We start from the raw sequence: 22,787 nt of genomic DNA on the forward strand, positions 1-22,787 counted from the left end.
CAGAGTGACCATCTGGTTCTTGGTCACCTCCCAGACCAAGACCCTTCTCCCCCAGATTGGCTGGGCAGCCAGCTCTAGGAAGAGTGTTGGTGGTTCCAAATTTCTTCCATTTAAGATTGATGGAGGCCACTGTGTTCTTGGGAACCTTCAATGCCGCAGAAATGTTTTGTTACCCTTTTCCAGATCTGTGCTTCGACACCATCCTGTCTAGGAGCTCTACAGTCAATTCCTTCGACCTCATGGCTTGGTTTTTGCTCTGACATGCACTGTGTGTGCCTTTCCAAATCCTGTCAAATTAATTTATTAATTACCAGACTCATACATTTCAGCCCAAATAAATTCTGCAGAGAGTTCACATCTCAACATCAACTGTTCAGAGGAGACTACGTGAATCAGGCCTTCATGGTCGAATTGCTGCAAAGAAACCACTACTAAAGGACACCAAAAGGAAGAAGATACTTTATTGGGCCAAGAAACACGAGCAACAGACATTATACGAGTGGAAATCCGTCCTTTCGTCTGATAAGATGACCTGGCCTCCACAATTACCCAACCTCAACTCAATTGAGATGGTTTGGGATGAGTTGGACCACAGAGTGAAGGAAAAGCAGCCAACAAGTGCTCATTATATGTGGGAACTCCTTAAAGACTGTTGGAAATGCATTCCAGCTGAAGCTAGTTGAAAGAATGCCAAGAGTGTGCAAAGCTATTATCAAGGCAAAGAAAGGGTGGCTACTTTGAAGAATCTAAAGTATGAAATATATTTTCATTTGTTTAACACTTTTTTGGTTTATACATGATTCCACATGTGTTATTTCATAGTTTTGATGTCTTCACCATTATTCCACAATGTAGAAAATAGTAAAAACAAAGAAAATCCCTTGAATGAGTAGGTGTGTCCAAACTCTTGACTGGTACTACACACAGAGAAAGTTATTTTTGGTGTCGTCCCTCAGGCCACCAGTTGCCCATCCCTGATCTACAGCATCAAATAAATCACACTGTGAATGGGGGATGGTAGTAAGTGACAGGTGTAATGGTTTGTGCCAAGAACTGCAACTCTGCTGGGGGGATGCAACTGAATAATAGGAAGGTGTTCCTCATGTTTGGTAGGCTCAGTGTTTGAGCCTTCCCTGTCAATAATGCTGGGTACAGATAGGATATTTGTTGTCTTCATTACATTACTTGTCAAGCATGGGAGGATTTGGTTTGAACATGCAGAGATCTGATCTGCTCAGGGTGTGTCACAACTTTGTCTCACACATCAAAAGTGTATTGCGTTAAAAACATGAAATGATAATTGTTGGAAACTGTCCCTAAACTGTCAATACTATCACTCATCAACCTAGATCAATTCAAAGTTTCACCAGAAATAATCCTCTCTGATCCCATATCATAATATGCATCAGTGACAAAGAGTAAGGATTTTCAGTAGTTCTGCTATCAATCATAGTAGTTCTATGGCAAGGAAACTTGTGGGTAAGGGATTTGGTGTCATGAAGGCTTTTGACTGAAGGCAAAATATATATACAGTATATATATAATTTTTTTTGACTGATCTCTCATCCTTTATCTATAAACCTTATAATAACAATCTGTCACTTTATGGGAGTATTAAATTGAGTGCCAGCATTTACAGTTGGTAATTATAGCCTACTGTTTGTTTGTATCATTCCTTACCTTGTAGAATTAGGGAAGGTTCTCATTCTCTGTCTCTGTCAGGATGCTACCTACAGTTCTTGCAGATTGTTTGTTGTGACTTAAGTGTCTGAGTGCAATGAGGTGCTATAAGCATGTAAGATTACGTGATACCGATAGTATCTGCATCTTGCCTATGCCGTTCTGTACCATCACTCATTCATATATGAGTGTTCTTTATGTACATATTCTTTATCCCTTTACACTTGTGTGTATAAGGTAGTAGTTTTGGAATTGTTAGGTTAGATTACTCGTTGGTTATTACTGCATTGTCGGAACTAGAAGCACAAGCATTTCATTACACTCGCATTAACATCTGCTAACCATGTGTATGTGACAAATACATTTGATTTGATTTGATCTTTCAAAACGTACCCAAATCAAAAACCATGGACTTGAGTGGCGCAGCGGTCAAAGGCAATTGGCTCAGGGGAGGGTTTGGCCGGGGGGGGGGGGGGGGGCTTTACTTGGCTCATCGTGCTCTAGCGACTCCTTGGGCGGGCCGGGCGCTTGCAGGCTGACTTCAGTCGTCAGTTGAACGGTGTTTAGTCCCAAGGTCCTTAGCTTAGTGATGAGTTTTCAGGGCACTATGGTGTTGAACGCTGAGCTGTAGTCAATGAATATTCTCTGTAGTCAATGAATATTGTATTCTCACATAGGTGTTCCTTTTGTCCAGGTGTGAAAGGCCCGTGTGGAGTATCATCTGTGGATCTGTTGGGGCGGTATACAAATAAGAGTGAGTCCAGGGTTTCTGGGATAATGGTGTTGATGTGAGCCATGACCAGCCGTTCAAAGCACTTAATGGCTACAGACCTGAGTGCTACGGGTCTGTAGTCATTTAAGCAGGTTACCTTGGTGTTCTTGGGCACATGGACTATGGTGGTCTGCTTGAAACATGTTGGTATTACAGACTCAGACAGGGAGATGTTGAAAATGTCAGTGAAGACACTTGCCAGTTGGTCAGCATATGCTCGGAGTACACGTCCTGGTAATCCGTCTGGCCCCGCGGCCTTATGAATGTTGACCTGTTTTAAAGGTCTTACTCACATCGGCTATGGAGAGCGTGATCACACAGTCGTCCTGAACAGTTGATGCTCTCATGCATGTTTCCACGTTATTTGCCTCGAAGCGAGCGTAGAAGTAATTTAGCTAGTCTGTTAGGCTCGTGTCTAGAGGTCGACCGACTATGATTTTTCAACGCCGATATCGATTATTGGAGGACCAAAAAAGCCGATGTCGATTAATCGGCCGATTTACATTTTTTTAAAATGTATTTATTTGTAATAATGACAAGTACAAAAATACTGAATGAACACATTTATTTTAACTTAATATAATACATCAATCAAATCAATTTAGCCTCAAATAAATAATGAAACATATTCAATTTGGTTTAAATAATGCAAAAACAAAGTGTTGGAGGAGAAAGTAAAAGTGCAATATGTACCATGTAAAAAAGCTAATGTTTAAGTTCCTTGCTCAGGACATGAGAACATATGAAAGCTGGTGGTTCCTTTTAACATGAGTCTTCAATATTCCCAGGTAAGAAGTTTTAGGTTGAGGTTATTATAGGAATTATAGGAATTCTCTCTATACAATTTGTATTTCATATACCTTTGACTTTTGGATGTTCTTATAGGCACTATAGTATTGCCAGTGTAACAGTATAGCTTACGTCCCTCTCCTCGCCCCTACCACATCGACAACAGCCACCCTCAAAGCATCGTTACCCATCGCTCCACAAAAGCCGCGGCCCTTGCCGAGCAAGGGGAACAACTACTCCAAGTCTCAGAGCGAGTGACTTTGAAACGCTATTAGCGCGCACCCCGCTAACTAGCTAGCCATTTCACATCGGTTACACTAGCCTAATCTCGGGAGTTGATAGGCTTGAAGTCAAACGGCTCAATGCTTGAAGCACAGCAAAGAGCTGCTGGCAAACGCATGAAAGTGCTGTTTGAATGAATGCTTACAAGCCTGCTGCTGCCTACCACCGCTCAGTCAGACTGCCTCTATCAAATATCAAATCCTAGACTTAATTATAACATAATAACACACAGAAATACTATACTTCTGTGTATTAATTTTAAGAAAGGCATTGATGTTTATGGTTAGGTACATTCGTGCAACGATTATGCTTTTTTCTCAAATCCGCTTTTGTTAAATCATCCCCGTTTGGCAAGTTGGCTGTCTTTGTTAGGAAGAAATAGTCTTCACAGTTCGCAATGAGCCAGGCGGCCCTAACTGCTGCACATACCCTGACTCTGTTGCACAGAACGCAAGAGAAGTGACACAATTTCCCTAGTTAAAATAAATTATTGTTGGCAGGCAATATTAACTAAATATGCAGGTTTAAAAATATATACTTGTGTATTGATTTTAAGAAAGGCATTAATGTTTATGGTTAGGTACACATTGGTGCAACGACAGTGATTTTTCGCGAATGCGCTTGTTAAATCACCCGTTTGGCGAAGTAGGTTATGATTCAATGATAAATTAACAGGCACCACATCGATTATATGCAGCGCAGGACAAGCTAGATAAACTAGTAATATCATGAACTATGTGTAGTTAACTAGTGATTATGTTAAGATTGTTTTTTACAAGATACGTTTAATGCTAGCTAGCACCTTACCTTGGCTTCTTGCTGCACTCGCATAACAGGTAGTCAGCCTGCCACGCAGTCTCCTCGTGAAGTACAATGTAATCGGCCATGATTGGTGTCCAAAAATGCAGATTACGATTGTTATGAAAACTTGAAATCGGCCCTAATTAATCGGTCATTCTGATTAATCGGTCGACCTCTACTCGTGTCAACTGGCAGCTCGCGGCTGTGCTTCCCTTTGTAGTCTGTAATAGTTTGCAAGCCCTGCCACATCTGTTGAGGTTTGAAGCCATTGTAGTACGATTTGATCTTTGTCCTGTATTGACGCTTTTCCTCTTTGATGGTTCGTCGGAGGGCATAGCGTGATTTATTATAAGCTTCCGGGTTAGAGTCCAGCTCCTTGAAAGTGGTAGCTCTACCCTTTAATCCATGGCTTCTGGTTGGGGTATGTACGTACAGTCACTGTGGTGACGACGTCATTGATGCACTTATTGATTAAGTCAGTGACTGATGTTGTGTACTCCTCAATGCCATCGGAAAACCCCCGTAACATATTCCAGTCTGATGCTAAAATGGCACAGATACAGTACAAAGATGAGTCCTCTATCTATCTCTATGTGAAGGTCATGCGAGATGGAGCTTGAATCTGATAATGGTGGAAATAAGTATGCTAAACTAATGTAGGAAAGTTAACTTCTAGTGAAGGTATTACCCGGTTGAATCTGGTAGGAGTTCGTTTTCTGGGAGAATTGGGTCCCGATTTGGTGGATCCGTGGGAAGTATCCAAAATGGTAAAGAAAGCCTTGAGTAAAGTACAGTCAGTGAAAATCACAAGGGCTGGGCTTGTGTTGATTTTGTGTGTTTATGCTGATCAGAAGGATAATTTTCTGGGCCTCAAAATTGAGTTAATGATTATGCTATGTCATGTATTGACCTACGGAGCAGGGTGGGTGCCTGTCAAAGGAGTAAGTTCTGGAGTGTCTGAGAATGTTGACATTAACATGCTAAAGAAAATTCCTGGAGTGGTCGACATTCGTAGGATGAATCGTTTGGTCAATGGAAGGAAGGAGAACTCTGCCTTTGCAATGCAGTACTGCAAGGCAAATGCAGCATTCCATTGGAAATGTACTTCTGGTGCACCAAAATGCTGTCGGTGTGAACGAGGCGTAAAGAGGCAGGCACATAGGACAAATGTGCTAGATGTTAAATGACACATTTCTCGAGGTAGGAATATTAAAATCTGGCATGTATGATAGACGTCTTTGCAATATAAAAGTCATATTCTTATTAATTTATAGGGTAGTGAGAGTGACTTTATCGCAGTGCATTGTCATACCAGCCATAGTTCTGCCTGCTAGAGCCCCAATAGCTCAGATACACAGGAAAACATTAAATGACCCAGGGAAGCGATAGGACACCACAAAAACATATAACATTCAAAATGGGTGAACCTTTCCTTTTAACATCCGAGGAGCTACATGGATTATTGACTCGTGCAGTCCCACCCTATATATACAATATATTTTTTGGGGAGGGGGGGTAAATTCTTTCGTAGTTTGTGTTTTAATTTTAATTTTATTTTCCCCGTAGTGGAATAAACATTTATTTTATCAATATCAATTATTTATTTAATCCCCGTCCAGTTAGAGGCGACAAACATTTTTTGCATGTAGCTCGCCAATAAATCCAACGAAGAAGACTAATAATAATAATAAGAAGAAGATGAAGACATGATCAAAGATTTTATAAGGAAACCAAGATAGACCACATCTTGTCGTTTCCAATGGGAACGAATTATCATAGTGAACAGAACAAGCAAGGAGGTGGGCAGGGCCATGCACGCGTTAGCGATAACCTATTGGCGCGTTGTAGTAGACGTCTCCATATTTCGTTAGGGAACGCCTACTATGAATTCCCTTGTGCAGTAACTCAATTCGGATTTGCACTCCCAATCAGCGAAATTTAAAATTTGCAAAGAATAACACTTCATAACAAGTGTATTGAGATCAAATGTTTCATCGATTAAAAAATTTGCCTTGTCGGCCAAAATCCATCTCGTTCCCTCTTCTCCCACTACGCGCCAGTAGGCACTTCTCACTACCATATTTGCTTGTGAGTGGAAACGCCAACCGGTTGCTTCACATTTATACACCCAGTGAAATATCTGTCTTGTTGTTCTATCTTTGACATGATGACGCGGAGCAGGAAGTGTGTGTTGTTTTGATTGACGGAATATGGTTGAATAACGATGAACTGAGACAAAATTGTTGATTTATATAAAACAAAAATACATTTCTCTTTGCTCTGAAGGTAAGGTCATAGTCTCAAGTCTGAACCCTCAAAGTCCTTTGCAGCATCATAGCAAACATACTAGCTTACCTAGCTTAATTTCTAACGTTAACTAGCCAACTAAAAAGTTACAGCAGCTAGTTAACGTTACCTCCAAGCTACAAACGAATGGGTTATCTACACTGTACAAAGATTAGGAACCATGGATGTATTCATAGATGCCAAGGGAAGCCAGGCTAAATTGGAGAAAAAAATGTATATAACAATATATATTTCGTCTCTCTGTGTTTCATAATTGTCCTTCAATTCGCAGAGGCTGAATGTATCTCACCGGGAAAAAAAAGCATCCGAGCAAACTAAACAGCGAACATCTGTCTCCCTACGTGTATGCCATCTATCTGATGCTGTCTGGTCTAAACTCTCACTCGAGTATGACATTGTTGCTGCCCATACTTGATTGGAATGCAACGGAAGCCAGCGAGCATTTGGCCTCCCTTGATCGTCAATTTTTTATATATTTTTTTATCAGCGTTAATTAAGCTAAACTGAGCCAGTTCAACTGTGAATGGTCCTGGCTCACCCCAAAAAAGTGTCAAGGAAAGCCAGCTTGGATTTTGGCATCCCTCACATCAAATCGCAATGAGATCATTCATCATTGACAGAACAACTTGAATTGTTGCATCCCGTTGTGTTGTAGCCCTTTGGTGACTAGATTGCTTGCTAAAATTGGCCCTTAACTAAATTATCCATGGATGGAGATAGGGAGTTGGTCTTGTGGTTTTACTTAATTCTCCATACTAGACAATGATTATAATGACGATTAAACCATTAATTCATGCATTGTTGTGCCCTGGCCTGAGAGGATGGACATTCAGCATGTAACAGGCTAATGTTAACCAGCTAAAGTTCTCATTGAATGGAATTAGGCTTGCAAGTAAGCATTTTAGCCAGGTAGCCTAGGACAACAAAAAATAAACACGTGTACTGTATGGCTGAGTGATAGACTGTTTCATCAACATGAAAGAAAGGAGGATGGCATTGGCGTTTCTCTACAAGTAGGGTGAGTCAACATATTTTCTACTTGCGTTCACGCATACTCATGCAGACAGAACCATGGACAGCCACATTTTATTTTGCTTACGTTGATTGCAATAAAAAAAAATGGTATCTTTTAGTTGTTACTGTATTAGACTAAGCAGAGGTGATGGAATGGTGGAGGCAGTTGCTGTTTTCTTTGCGACTTGCGGTAACTCACTGTGGTTCTAAATCAATAGTTCTTTAGTGGTCCGTAAAATCCGGAAACATTAACTTGCTTGACCATGCTGTTGGTCATGTTACATGTAATAAACTCAGAAAAAAAAAACTTACTGTCAACTGCGTTTATTTTCCGCAAACTTAACATGTGTAAATATTTGTATGAACATAACAAGATTCAACAACTGACATAAACTGAACAAGTTCCACAGACATGTGACTAACATAAATTGAATAATGTGTCCCTGAACAAAGGGGGAGTCAAAATCAAAAGTAACAGTCAGTATCTGGTGTGGCCACCAGCTGCATTAAGTACTGCAGTGCATCTCCTCCTCATGGACTGCACCAGATTTGCCGGTTCTTGCTGTGAGATGTTACCCCACTCTTCCACAAAGGTACCTGCAAGTTCCCGGACATTTCTGGGGTGAATGGCCCTAGCCCTCACCCTCCGATCCAACAGGTTTCAGACGGGCTCAATGGGATTGAGAGCAGGGCTCTCCGCTAGCCATGGCAGAGTACTGACATTCCTGTCTTGCAGGAAATCACGCACAGAACGAGCAGTATGGCTGGTGGCATTGTCATGCTGGAGGGTCATGTAAGGATGAGCCTGCAGGAAGGGTACCACCATGAGGGAGAAGGATGTCTTCCCTGTAACGCACAGCGCTGAGATTGCTTGCAATGACAACAAGCTCAGTCCGATGATGCTGTGACACACCACCCCAGACCATGACGGACCCTCCACCTCCAAGTCAATCCCGCTCCAGAGTACAGGCCTCAGTGTAACGCTCATTCCTTGAACGATAAACACGAATCCAACCATCACCCCATGCGCACAAAACCGAGACTCGTCAGTGATGATCACTTTTTGCCAGTCCTGTCTGGTCCAGCAACGGTGGGTTGGTGCCCATAGGTGACGTTGTTGCCGCTGATGTCTGGTGAGGACCTGCCTTACAACAGGCCTACAGTCTGAGCACCGATGGGGGGATTGTGCGTTCCTGGTGTAACTCGGGCAGTTGTTGTTGCCATCCTGTACCTGTCCCGCAGGTGTGATGTTCGGATGTACCAATCCTGTGCAGGTGTTGTTACACGTGGTCCGCCACTGCAAGGATGATCAGCTGTCCGTCCTGTCTCCCTGTAGCGCTGTCTTAGGCGTCTCACAGTACGGACATTGCAATTTATTGCCCAGGCCACATCTGCAGTCCTCATGCCTCCTTGCAGCATTGCCTAAGGCACGTTCACGCAGATGAGCAGGGATCCTGGGCGTCTTTTTTTTGGTGTCTTTCAGAGAAAGGCCTCTTTAGTGTCCAAAGTTTTCATAACTGTGACCATAATTGCCTACCGTCTGTAAGCTGTTAGTGTCTTAACGACCGTTCCACAGGTGCATGTTCATTAATTGTTTATGGTTCATTGAACAAGCTTGGGAAACAGAGTTTAAACCCTTTACAATGAACATCTGTGGAGTTATTTAGATTTTTATGAAGTATCTTTGAAAGACAGGGTCCTGAAAAGGGGACATTTCTTTTTTTTGCTGAGTTTATGATTTGTGTACAAAACGGGACAGAGGATGCTATCCGATTTTGTGATAAAACAAAGGTGTCTTTGAATTTATTTTACCACTGTGTCTAATTGTTTCAGCCTTTAGGCCTAAATATCACGGTCGCAAGGCATATGAATTAACATTTTATAAGAGCAAACAACGCAATTGTCACTACACAGGTTGTAATATGGCCTTCTTTTCTGGCTTCCCCAGTGATTTTACCACCACTGTTAGGAACACCTACTCTTTCCATGACATAGACTGACCAGGTGAAAGCTATGATCCTCTATTGATGTCACTTGTTAAATCCACTTCAATCCTTGTAGATTGACAGGTTAAATAATGATTTTTAAGCCTTGAGATAATTGAGACATGGATTGTGTGTGTGCCATTCAGACGGTGAATAGGTTAGACAAAAATGTGAGTTCTGGGCCTCCCGGGTGGCGCAGTGGTCTCAGGCACTGCATCTCAGTGCTAGCTGTGCCACCAGAGCCCAGGCCCTGTCGCAGCTGGCCGCGAGGCCCATGGGGCGGTGCACAATTGGCCCAGCGTCGTCCGGGTTAGGGAGGGTTTGGCCGGCAGGGATATCCTTGTCTCATCGCACACTAGCGACTCCTGTGGCGGGCCGGGCGCAGTGCACGCTGACTAGGTCGCCAGATGTACGGTGTTTCCTCCGACACATTGGTGCGGCTGGCTTCCAGGTTGGATGTGCGTTGTGTCAAGAAGCGGTGCGGCTTGGTTGGGTTGTGTTTCGGAGGACGCATAGCTCTCGTCCTTCGCCTCTCCCGAGTCCCTACGGGAGTTGTAGCGATGAGACAAGACTGGATACCACGAAATTGGAGAGAAAAAGGGGTTTAAAAAAAAGAAAAGATTTGAGTTCCTTTGAACTGTAGTAGGTGCCATTGCAGTTCTTGAGTTAACCTACGGTTAACTGCCTGTTCAGGGGCAGAGCGACAGATTTGTACCTTGTCAGCTCGGGGGTTTGAACTTGCAACCTTCCGGTTACTAGTCCAACTCTCTAAGCACTAGGCTGCCGCCCCTAAGAATGGTCCACCACCCGAAGGACATCCAGCAAGCTTGACTCAACTGTGGGAAGCATTGGAGTCAACATAGTCCAGCATCCCTGTGGAACGCTTTTGACACCGAGAGTCAATGCTTCAACAAATTGAGTTTGTTCTGAGGGCAAAAGGGGGTGAAACTCAATATTAGGAAGGTGTTCCTAACGTTTTGTACACTCGGTGTATGCGGCCAGATGATATCTCGACTAGCTAGCTTGCAACCGCTTATTCATAAGATCATCTTTCGATAAGCTTCATTACCAAAGTGTATGATATAGTAATTAGATTGAGTCCTAGGCTAGTCTGAGCAGATTGTGTTGTAGCTAGCCATTGTAATTTATATATTTTTCATTATTTACACAGGTGCATGGTTGCTCTACATGTGAAACGCCTGTATGAGTGACGCACACAACCACAGCACTCCACCACCATGGGCCAGCGAAGGAGGGGGGCAGCTGCCCATGCTCCCCCAGCAAACAGACACCATGACGGGCTCACAGTAGCTCCCCAGGCCCCAACCAGGAAACACAACATTTGCATGGTGTCAGACTTCTTCTACCCCAATATGGGAGGGGTGGAGAGCCACATCTACCAGCTATCCCAGTGTCTGATCGAGAAGGGCCACAAGGTGGTGATCGCCACCCACACCTACGGCTGCAGGAAGGGGGTCCGCTACCTGACCAATGGGCTCAAGGTCTACTACCTGCCCCTGCAGGTGATGTACAACCAGTCCACCGTCACCACCTGCTTCCACAGCCTGCCACTTCTGCGCTGTGTGTTCGTCAGGGAACGCATCACCGTGGTGCACGCCCACAGCTCCTTCTCCGCTATGGGACACGATGCACTGTTCCACGCCAAGACCATGGGCCTCAACACGGTGGGTAACCATGGGCCTCAACACGGTGGGTAACCATGGGCCTCAACACGGTGGGTAACCATGGGCCTCAACACGGTGGGTAACCATGGGCCTCAACACGGTGGGTAACCATGGGCCTCAACACGGTGGGTAACCATGGGCCTCAACACGGTGGGTAACCATGGGCCTCAACACGGTGGGTAACCATGGGCCTCAACACGGTGGGTAACCATGGGCCTCAACACGGTGGGTAACCATGGGCCTCCACACGGTGGGTAACCATGGGCCTCCACACGGTGGGTAACCATGGGCCTCAACACGGTGGGTAACCATGGGCCTCAACACGGTGGGTAACCATGGGCAAGGCGGTAACATATCACATTCCTGAAATAGCTTTTTATGTGTCCATCTAGTATAAATAACTAAAGGTTGTTTTCTGTTTACAGGTGTTCACTGACCACTCCCTCTTCGGTTTTGCTGACGTCAGCTCGGTGCTGACCAATAAGCTGCTGGCTGTGTCTCTGTGCGATACCAATCACATTGTGTGCGTGTCATACACCAGTAAGGAGAACACAGTGCTCAGGGCAGGGCTCGACCCCGAGATTGTTTCTGTCATCCCCAATGCCGTCGACCCCAGAGACTTCACCCCCGACCCCTCCCAACGGCATGACGACAGGATCACCATCGTTGTGATCAGCCGTCTCGTCTACCGCAAAGGTAGGGTGGGGTGAGGCTATACTGTATATAATGATAAATGTAGCAAAAACTTGATCTACGTAATTTATTATTACATACAGTGTAGGTATGATTGTAGGAGTGTGAAGTGTCATTTCCTGCTCTTTCCCTTTTTTAAGGAATAGATCTTCTGGGAAGGATCATCCCAGAGCTCTGTCTGAAACATCCAGATGTACATTTCTTGATTGGTGGAGAGGGACCAAAGAGAATCGTGTTGGAGGAAGTGAGAGAGAAATACCAACTACACGACAGGTACAATTATACAGTGGTGTGTGTGTATGTATGTGGTTGTATGTGTTTATATGTACTGCATGTGCCTGATTTGCTTCTCTCTCTCCCAAGGGTGCATCTCCTGGGGGCCCTGGAGCATAAGGATGTGCGTGGGGTGTTGGTCCAGGGACATATCTTCCTCAACACCTCCCTGACTGAGGCCTTCTGCATGGCCATAGTGGAGGGAGCCAGCTGTGGACTACAGGTGGGTTCAACCCTTATCACAACACAGGCCAGGTACAGTATATGTTAGCTGGTGCACTGTGAGATAAAGTGGTTGATACCTGGAACTGGTTGGGTGTAAGTCAGGGATTGTCTAATGAAAAGCAGTGGTGGATTGAGTGGGTGTTTGTCCATTAAGATGAATGGGGCAACGAGGTGAACTTTGTACATGTGTGGGTGTTTAGATGTATAGTATGCTTGTAATGTGAGGGAGTTTGAGATCTGATAATTTTGTGTGTGTGCGTGTAGGTGGTAAGTACGCGTGTTGGAGGGATCCCAGAGGTTCTGCCTGAGCATCTGATCACCCTGTGCGAGCCAACCGTGCATTCTCTGTGTGCCGGCCTGGAGAGTGTCATCGCTAGGCAACTATCGGGCTGCGTTGCCTCCCCCGCCACCATCCACGCCCACGTCCGCACCCTGTACACCTGGAGGAACGTCGCAGAGAGAACAGAGAAGGTAGGCTCATTCATGCTTACATACTCTCTATATTATTATGTTTCATAAATCTACACTGTGATACACTTTCATAATACCTTTCATTGACTCCGACTGAGATACTGATGAGGTCTGATTAATTGATACTAACACTGTGTCTATGCTCTCTATGTTCTGTCAGGTGTATGATTGCGTCGCTGGGAAGGAGGTTCTTCCTCTGGACAGACGGCTGCTCAGACTGAGGGCCCACTGTGGCCCCGTGGCAGGCTCCATCTTTGCTCTCTTTGCTGTTCTCGACTTCCTCTTCCTGCTCCTCCTCCGCTGGCTCCTCCCAGACCGCCTCATAGATATTGCCATGGACGCCACGGGCCCTCAGGGGTTGTGGAGGCGGGGCTTGAGCGATAGGAAAGGAACTCGCTCTAAAAGTGCCGTCTTGACAAAGGAGGAGTCAAGTGGTCACAAGACCAAGTTCTGATCACAACTCCAAGCAGGCACAAATCCTTATCCTCAATTGTTATATAACTCCTGAAAATACAAGTTTTTTTTTAAAGTTTTTTTTTTTTTTTTTTTTTAACTTGATATCTGACCGCACTACCCTATGGCCTGTGGAGACTGACCACCCGTTGCAGGATGTTTCAGGGGGAACCCGTGTGTTTTCAATAGGATTGTTTGTTTTTTTAAATTATTTTTTTGTTTTGTTTTCCTCTATATATTTAATGTATTATTTCTTAAACTTTATATGATCAAAAGGATCAATACTTTGTAGTTATGTATCTTTTGTAATGTTATTTCTTTATTATTTTTTAAAATCCTTCTGAGTGGCAGAATCAAATCAAATCAAATTTTATTTGTCACATGTGCCGAATACAACAGGTGTAGACCTTACCGTGAAATGCTTACTTACAAGCCCTTAACCAACAATGCAGTTTTCAGAAAATAAGAGTTAAGAAAATATTTACTAAATAAACTAAAGTTTAAAAAAAGTAACACAATAAAAGAACAACTAGGCTATGTACAGGGGGTACCGGTACCGAGTCAATGTGTGGGGTTCAGGTTAGTCGAGGTAATATGTACATGTAGGTAGGGGTAAAGTGACTGCATAGATAATAAATAGTGAGGGGGGGGGGTCAATGCAAATAGTCCAGGTAGCCATTTGCTTAGTTGTTCAGCAGTCTTATGGCTTGGGGGTAGAAGCTGTTCAGAAGCCCTTTGGACTTAGCGCTCCGGTACTGCTTGCCATGCGGTAGTGGAGAGAACAGTCTAGCAAACAAATAAATTCATTAAAAATCCTACAATGTGATTTTCTGTTAAAAAAAAAATCTCATTTTGTCTGTCATAGTTGAAGTGTACCTATGATGAACATTACAGGCCTCTCTCATCTTTTTAAGTGGGAGAACTTGCACAATTGGTGGCTGACTAAATACTTTTTTTGCCCCACTGTAAATAGGAACAAAAACAACACAGTTTTCACTGTAAACAGCTGACCAGACAAAACGCATAGCTGAAAGGGGAGGAGATGTGGCTGGTAATTCCTTTATTTTCAAGTCTAAGGATAGGCCACCATTCACACATCATTAGGGGCGTAGACTGGGTAATGCACATCGATTATTGTCACTGGCCTACCCTGGCCAAACGCCCTATGGGACTCCCAATCACGCCCGGTTGTGATACAGCCTGGAATCAAACCAGGGTCTGTAGTGACACCTCTAGCACTGAGATGCAGTGCCTTAGACCGCTGCGCCACTCGGGATCCCTGAAATTCATTACTAATTAGTGACCTTAATTCATCCACCAAGTACAAGGGGGGAGCAAAAACCAGCGGAAACTCAACCCTTTGTGGAATGAGTTCGACATGTGGGGTAGAGGAATTTAATATATAACCAAATCACAAAGCAATGGTGAAGTGAACATAGTGAACAGTGTGATGGAATATGTTTTATACATGGTTGTTTATTAATCATCGTCTTCCAAATAAACAAACTCAAAGATTCAAAACTTTTTGTATGCATCTACAAAAAAAACAGGAAAGCAAAACCAATTCTCCAACCATTGCGTTTTCGAATCATTGGTTTTCGGGAGAGAAAAAAACGTGTCCTCTTCTTGATCTTTGTGAATCCATAAACTAAAAGGGTCCATCTTTGCATATCCACCTCTGCTCTCAGTGTGTGGTGTGCCGTTGTTACCATCTGACCACGCAGATTGACCTCATTCCATTCCATACACATACACACACCTCTCAAACAGGATGTACAAAAGCTTGTGCTTAGCATCAAAACAGTGCAGGGCCCTAACAAACCGTAAAGGCTAATTTCCTCTCCCCATTCCCCCTCCCTATCCCCATCTCTCCTCCCCCAGGTGTGCATTTACATCACTGAAATGAAGGGCCAATTTCATCTACAAAGTGACGAGAACAGAGCAGGGGAAAGGAAGGACATACAAACAGAATACAACAAACCTCTCAGACACGCACGGACATACATACATTCAAACAGTTAAAAACAGTATCAGAGAAAAAGAGGACTGAACCCTAGGTACTGTCTGCTTTGTTGCTGTTTGGTGATTAAGTTAAACAAACAACAAGGTTGCCTATATTTTATTCTGTCAAATTGAGAAGAAAAAAATGGTCATTTGGCTTCACTTTCCCTTCCATGTTGTAGCTAGCTGACTAAATGGGTTAGCTAGCTAGCCAATGTTAGTTAGCAGGCTACGTTAGCTGGCAATGGCTAACAAACCAAGCTACCCGCTTTAGTGATAGCTAGCCAATAATAAATGATGCAAATATGAAATGTTAACATATAATAAACCTTTGATTTGACAGTAGTCTTCCAGTGTAGGTTCAGGGTATTCATGAGCCCCGAATGTTTAAAAGAGATGTAGGAGAGAGAGAGTACTGTATGCAGAGAGGTTCCAGAGGTGCTGGACACTCCCATAGCAAGCACAGCCCTACGTTTCCATAAACTTTTGAATGTACTCATCTCATGTGTATATACTGTTTTCTATACTATTCTTTGGTATCTCATTCACTTAATAATACTTACATATCTTGCATTACTCATATGTATATACTGTTTTTCTATACTATTCTACTGTATCTTAGTCTGTTCCGCTCTGACATCGCTCGTCCATATGTATACAGCATTAATTCATTCCTACTTAGATTTGTGTGTATTGGGTATATGTTGTGTAATTTGTTAGATATTACTTTTTAGATATTACTGCACTGTCGGAGCTAGAAGCACAAGCATTTCGATACATCCGCAATAACATCTGCTAATCACGTGTATGTGACCAATAAAAGGATTTGATTTTTGATTTGTTTTGAATGCTTTTCCAACAGTCTTGAAGGAACTCCCACATATGCTGATGAGCACTTGTTGGCTGCTTTTTGTTCACACTGCAGTCCAAGTCACCCCAAACCAAATCAATTGGGTTGAGGTCGGGTGATTGTGGAGGCCAGGTCATCTGATGCAGCACTCCATCACTCTCCTTCATGGTCAAATAGCCTTTACACAGGAGGTGTGTTTTGAGTCATTGTCCTTTTGAAAAAAAAATGATAGTCGCACTAAGCGCAAACCAGATGGGATAGCGTATCGCTGCAGAATGCAGTGGTAGCCATACTGGTTCAGTGTGCCTTGAATTCTAAATAAATCACAGACAGTGTCACCAGCAAAGCACCATCACACCTCCTCCTCCATGCTTCACGGTGGGAACCACACATGCAGAGATAATCCGTTCACCTACTCTGCATCACACAAAGACACGGTGCTTGCAACCAAAAATCTCCAATTTGGAGTCATCAGACCAAAGGACAGATTTCCACCTAATGTCCATTGCTCGTGTTTCTTGGCCCAAGCAAGTCTCTTCTTATTATTGGTGTCCTTTAGTAGTGGTTTCTTTGCAGCAATTTGACCATGAAGGCCTGATTCACTCAGTCTCCTCTGAACAGTTGATGTTGAGATGTGTCTGTTACTTGAACTCTGAAGCATTTATTTGGGCTGCAATTAGAGGTGCAGTTAATTGCTGATTTTCTTATCCTCTGCAGCAGAGGTAACACTGGGTCTTCCTTTCCTGTGGTGGTCTTCATGAGAGCCAATGTAATCATAGTGCTTGATGGTTTTTGCGACTGCATTTGAAGAAATTTTCAAAGCTCTTGAAATTTTCAAGATCGACTGACCTTCATTCTTAAAGTAATGATGGACTGTTGTTTCTCTTTGCTTATTTTAGCTGTTCTTGCCATAAGATGGACTTGGTCTTTTAGCATATAGGGCTAGCTTCTGTATACCAACCCTACCTTGTCACAACACAACTGATTGGCTCAAAAACGCATTAAGAAGGAAAGAAATTCCACAAAATAACTTTTAACAAGGCACAACTGTTAATTGAAATGGATTCCAAGTAACTACCTCATGAAGCTGGTTGAGAGAATGCCAAGAGTGTGCAAAGCTGTCATCAGGGCAAAGGGTGGAGAATGAAGAATCTCAAATGTTAAATATATTTGGACTTGTTTAACACTTTTTTGGTTACTACATGATTCCATATGTGTTATTTCATAGTTTTAATGTCTTCACTATTATTCTGGTCTATTCTGGTCTAAAAATAAAGAAAAACCCATGAATGAGTAGGTGTGTCCAAACTTTTGACTGGTACTGTATATATAAAACATTTTTCTTTACTTTCCCCCAATTGGGAGTTACAGTCTTGTCCAATCGCTGCAACTCCCCTATGGACTTGGGAGAGAACAAGATTGAGAGCCATGCGTCCTCCGAAACACAACCCTGCCAAGCCACACTCCTTCTTGACACACTGCTTGCTTAACGTGGAAGCCAGTCCCGCAACAATGTGTTGGAGGAAATACCGTCCAGCCAGCTGGAAACTGAAATCAGCTTGCAGGTGCCCGGCCCGCCACAAGGAGCCGCTAGAGCGCAATGGGACAAGATAATCCCGGCAGGCCAAACCCTCCCCTAACCCGGACAACGTTGGGACAATTGTACACCGCCTCATGGGTCTCCCAGTCGGCTGGAATCAAACTTGGGTCTGCAGTGACACCTCAAGCACTGCGACGCAGTGCCTTAGACCACTGCACCACTCAGGAGGCCCAGGATTTTTTTTATTGTGAGTTCCCCCAACAACAACAACCATTTGGAGCCCCCTAGCGCCCGCAGCGCCCTATGCGCAGCATGTAGTCTGACTGTACAGTATGTATGTAGTTTACATCCAGACTGTTTGTGAAATCTGAACCATGGTTTAATGAAAACATGCTGGTGTTTTTTGCGCTATGAAAAAACCTGGATTTTCTGTTTGTGTGTGTGCATCAGTCCATCGCCTTACCTATGCTTACCTCTATTGTCATGCAACAGTCACCCCTATCCCATGGACAGGGGGGTTGTGGAGGTGATACTCATTGGAGGAGGAGGTAGCTTGGGGCATGATAAGAGGTCTGGGAAAGCCAGCAGCCAGACAGGTTTGTGGATCCCACTCAGACAGGCTAATAGCATGTTTCAGTCACTGTGGAGGAGGCTGCTGTTGTTGTTTGACCATGGGTGCTGTTCAGACTGCGATTGCCCTTTGCAGTTGGCCTTGGAGGGACCCCTTCCACATCTACGGGGGACTGCCGTGCAACTCACTCATTGCTGGTATGATTTTCTTCTGCTGCTTTGTTAAAATACATTCAAATAAAATAAAATTGTATTTGTCACATGCACCGAATACAACCTATAGGAATGCTTACTTACAATCCCTTAACAAACAATGTAGTTCAAGAAATAGAGTTAGAAAATTTTTACTAAAAAAACTAAAGTAAAATAAAAAGTAACAATAACGAGGCTATGTACAGGTGGTACCAGTACCGAGTCAATGTGCGGGGGTACAGGTTAGGTGTTTTATTTTTTAATTAAACTAGGCAAGACAGTTAAGAACAAATTCTTATTTACAATGACGGCCTACCCCATCCAAACCCGGATGACGCTGGGCGCCGTCCTATGTGACTCCCAAGCACAGCCGGATGTGATGCAGCCTGAATTCAAACCAGTGACTGTAGTGACACCTCTTAGCACTGAGATGCAGTGCCTTAGGCTGCTGCGCCACTCGGGAGCCCTGAGTGGTACTGTGTATGTGGTTGTATTCTACATATGTGTGTTTTTGCGCATGCATTTATTATGCAGAATCAGAATGGTCCTTTCATGCAGAATGATGGTGTAATGGTATTGTATTGTATATTTTGTATATATTGTATATTGTATACATTGTATTCAGTTGTGTCTGGAGGTGTTGCTGTCTCATGGGGCTCACATAGACCAGGAACTGCCTGGTGTGGGAACCCCTCTGTATGCTGCCTGTCTGGCTCAGGCCACCTACTGTGAGACCGCTGCAATCAGGTGTTGATGACCAAGGTGGGTGTGGTCAGGACACATTGTTAAACACAGCAATACAAGGGGGAGGAGTCAGAGAGGTGAGGAGTCAGAGAGGTGGAACTACTGATGGACTACGGGTTTGATGGGAGTTGTAGGAATTCAGACAGGAAGACTCCTGTGGACCTGGCAGCCACGCATAGTAGTCAGAACTACAATACAGAAAAGGGGTAAGAATATGCACATTCACACACAAATACATGCATGAGTCTACCCAAACTTCTTCCAGTATGAACATTTATGTACTGATGGAAGGCTATCAATATATTTTCCATGTCTAACCTATCTCCTTCTTCCCATCCTCTTTTTCGTTCTAACTCCTCTCTCCTCCTTTCCGCCTCATGTCTTTCTACCCAGGTCCGTGCACTCTCTCTCAGCTGTGTCGGTTCTGCATTCGGAAGAGTTTGGGACGAACTTGTCTGCACAGAACATCAGGCCTCTACCAGATTCCAGGCTTTCCTGCTTTAACAGTAACCCTGGAACATTTACAAAACCGTTTCACGTGTTTTGTAAATGACTTTTTTACTGTGTTATCTCATGACATAGCTATTGTAATTGACTTTTCAACTTTTCAATGTTTTGAGCAGTGAGTTGGTGACTGAACAATGAATGAATGTCAGATGGTTTTGTAAATCTTGGGTTAATAGATACTGGGTTGACTGTTTTGTAGCCTTTATCTTTTATGAGGTTGCTGTATTTTTTGAACGAAAATATTTTATTCATCAAAATTGTTTTGTTTTGTCATAAACCCCTTATGTTGTAGTGGACTTGTGTTTATGTAATTTAGTAATATTACCGGCAGAGGGAGCCCCATCACATACTGTATCTGACCCTGGTCCATTCCCCTGCTGGATCTCTTGGACAAAAGGCAAGTTGTCTGGGCACCAGACCTGGGAAGAAAATAGTTATATTTTAGTAGTTAATATGAAAATTCGATTTTTTCAAATACTCAATATAATCGACTATAGTTTACACAGTTTCAGGCAACTATACTGAACAAAAATATAAACGCAACATGTAAAGTATTGGTCCGATGTTTCATGAGCTGAAATAAAAGACCCCAGAAATGTTCCATACGCACCAAAACCTTATTTTTCTCAAATTGTATACACCAATTTGTTTAAGTCCCTGTTAGTGAGCATTTCTCCTTTGCCAAGATAATCCATCCACCTGACAGGTGAGGCACATCAAGAAGCTGATTAATCAGCATGATCATTACACAGTTGCACCTTGTGCCTGGGACAAGAAAAAGACACTCTAAAATGTGCAGTTTAATGAGTTACTCGGGAAAAACGAGTATAGTAAGGGATATTTTCTCAATATGATTATGACTCAAGTATTCTTTGTAATTATCTGTTAACTGAACAAAATTATTTTCAGCTGCGTGCTGACAGCATCTTGCTTTCACTCAAACAGTGTGAAGCACTGTGTGCTCTAAACAACTAGTGGCTAGTCTTCTGTCTGTAAAGAATGAGCGGGGTATCGGTTGAGCCTGCTGCAACGATTGGATTAGAACAAGCGGCTCTCCCTCCACAGCAACTCTCTTTTCAGACACGCGCACCTCTGTTGCACTCACTCACAGGAAATAACTAGATTGAACAACAATGACCAGCTACGGATTCTGATTCATACACAACGTTTGGAGTTCTCCATCTCCAAACATCGCGTATTAATCAGAATCCGTAGCTAGTCATTGTTGTTCAAATTAGTTATTTCCTGTCGACTTTGCTGAAGCCATATTGTTGTTTTGGTCTGTCTACTTGGCGTTGTTTATTAGGCTACTTTGTCTGTCGTTATGTGTGTTCCCTTGGCAACCATGAATACATGCCACTGATTATCCTAGCTTCATCTAAATCTGTGTCTGGAATAAATGCAGACAGTAGTAGCCAGCCATGCATTAGGCTATTTATTAGTCTATTTCGTTGATAATTGAATAGGACTAAGTAAGTAAATCATGTGCATTTTCATCTGTCAGGTTGTTTACCTTTGAACAATGTGTGTGAATGAGTGAAAGAACATAACAATACATGTTTGAGGTATAGGCTTTACCGGCTTTTAAAGCACACTTCAGGGTTTTCTGATCACCACTAAATCCGAAAACAGAGTATGACAAGATTGGCACACATTTTTTAAAACATTTTCGCTTAAAATCTCACTTGGTGAAGTCCATTTAATTTAAAGTGAATGAAAGGAACAACCATGTCTCAAAAACATTAATGGGTGGTAACTGTGTAATTTACTCAAAAGGAAAGGCACTCTTGGAAACATTTGATTAAGGCTTTACACTAAACCGTGAAAGAGTTAAGTCTGTGTACCCATATAGACACCAGAACAGTGTTAAATTAACACCCTACTTGCAGTCTTGATGTGATCTGAGGTATGAACTGGGGTTTTGCACTTATAACTAATGGTATAAAGGATGACCTAAGGGTACCACCACAGTGACAAGTGTTTGTATCCTTTTAGGCAGGGGTGCAGGGGGGGCATATTTAGTATTTAAATGTTTTATCCAGTCGGATAAACACTCCAAACAGCCTACCTGACTGTTTGGAGGCTTCCGCATGGTCCTAAAGCACACTGTTACCTCGTTTTGTATCACATTCCAATGATAAAACTAGGAGGGACAAAAATGCAATTTCAGTGAAAGTTGTAGCCCTGCTTTTAGGAACAACCCCCCCCCCCAAAAAAAACTCATGGTTTACAGACCACATCAGGCCTGCATATCACATTATGCTGGTGTGGTCGATATGAAATGGCTAGCTAGTTAGCGATGGTGCGCGCTAATAGTGTTTCAGTCGATGACTTCACTCGCTCTGAGACCTAGAAGTAGTTGTTTCCCTTGCTCTGCAAGGACCGTGGCTTTTGTGGAGCGATGGGTAACGATGCTTTGTGAGTGACTGTGTTGTCTGTGTGCAGAGGGTCCCTGGTTCGAGCCCAGGTTGGGGCGAGGAGAGGGACGGAAGCTATACTGTTACACTGGCTTGCAAGATGATGTGGAATTAATTCCTATTGGAATCCTGCCAATTTGAGGATTTTTTTTATCACCCGCAAACTGTAGGCTTGCCAGGGTTGGTATGACTAGGCTATAAAACAACCTAAAGCATCTACACTGGAACAACCACTTTAGTAAAGGGTGCAATAAGTCCAAGTAACATATTAGATTAATTTAGAAAATGTTTGTAATTGATATTTTACTAGTGTAAGATTCATTAATTAATTAATCAATCAATCAGTGGACATGCACAAACATAGATATTGAAATAAGCAATTCTAAAAAACAACCTGCAATGTAGCATGCTGGGAAATATGCTAATGATGATTGTAGTTTTTGGTTCAAAGTAGTGATGTTCTGTTTGATACCGGAGCTCTGAGGCATGCTTTTAAATCGCTAAGCAGTGTACTTCAAAGCAGTGTGCCGATGCCT

General features: G+C 43.1%; 1 protein-coding gene across 4 annotated transcripts; it reads left to right on the forward strand.

The window, feature by feature from the left end:
- The first annotated feature begins 6,474 nt into the window (after positions 1 to 6,474).
- LOC139380672 (phosphatidylinositol N-acetylglucosaminyltransferase subunit A-like) lies at positions 6,475 to 16,266 on the forward strand. Of its 4 annotated transcripts, none has more exons than XM_071123589.1 (8): positions 6,475 to 6,610; positions 6,903 to 7,649; positions 10,802 to 11,315; positions 11,741 to 12,011; positions 12,149 to 12,281; positions 12,372 to 12,504; positions 12,771 to 12,977; positions 13,138 to 16,266. In XM_071123589.1, the coding sequence occupies exons 3-8, from the start codon at positions 10,869 to 10,871 to the stop codon at positions 13,429 to 13,431; spliced, it is 1,485 nt and encodes a 494-aa protein (XP_070979690.1). In that variant the 5' UTR covers positions 6,475 to 6,610; positions 6,903 to 7,649; positions 10,802 to 10,868; the 3' UTR covers positions 13,432 to 16,266. The 4 variants fall into 4 exon arrangements, with proteins under 4 accessions (XP_070979690.1, XP_070979689.1, XP_070979691.1 ...); XM_071123591.1 differs by having other exon boundaries at positions 6,515 to 6,610; positions 10,802 to 11,153; XM_071123588.1 differs by lacking the exon at positions 6,903 to 7,649.
- The last annotated feature ends 6,521 nt before the right edge of the window (positions 16,267 to 22,787 follow it).

This window comes from Oncorhynchus clarkii, chromosome 22 (assembly GCF_045791955.1).
Source record: "Oncorhynchus clarkii lewisi isolate Uvic-CL-2024 chromosome 22, UVic_Ocla_1.0, whole genome shotgun sequence".
Lineage (NCBI taxonomy): Eukaryota > Metazoa > Chordata > Actinopteri > Salmoniformes > Salmonidae > Oncorhynchus > Oncorhynchus clarkii.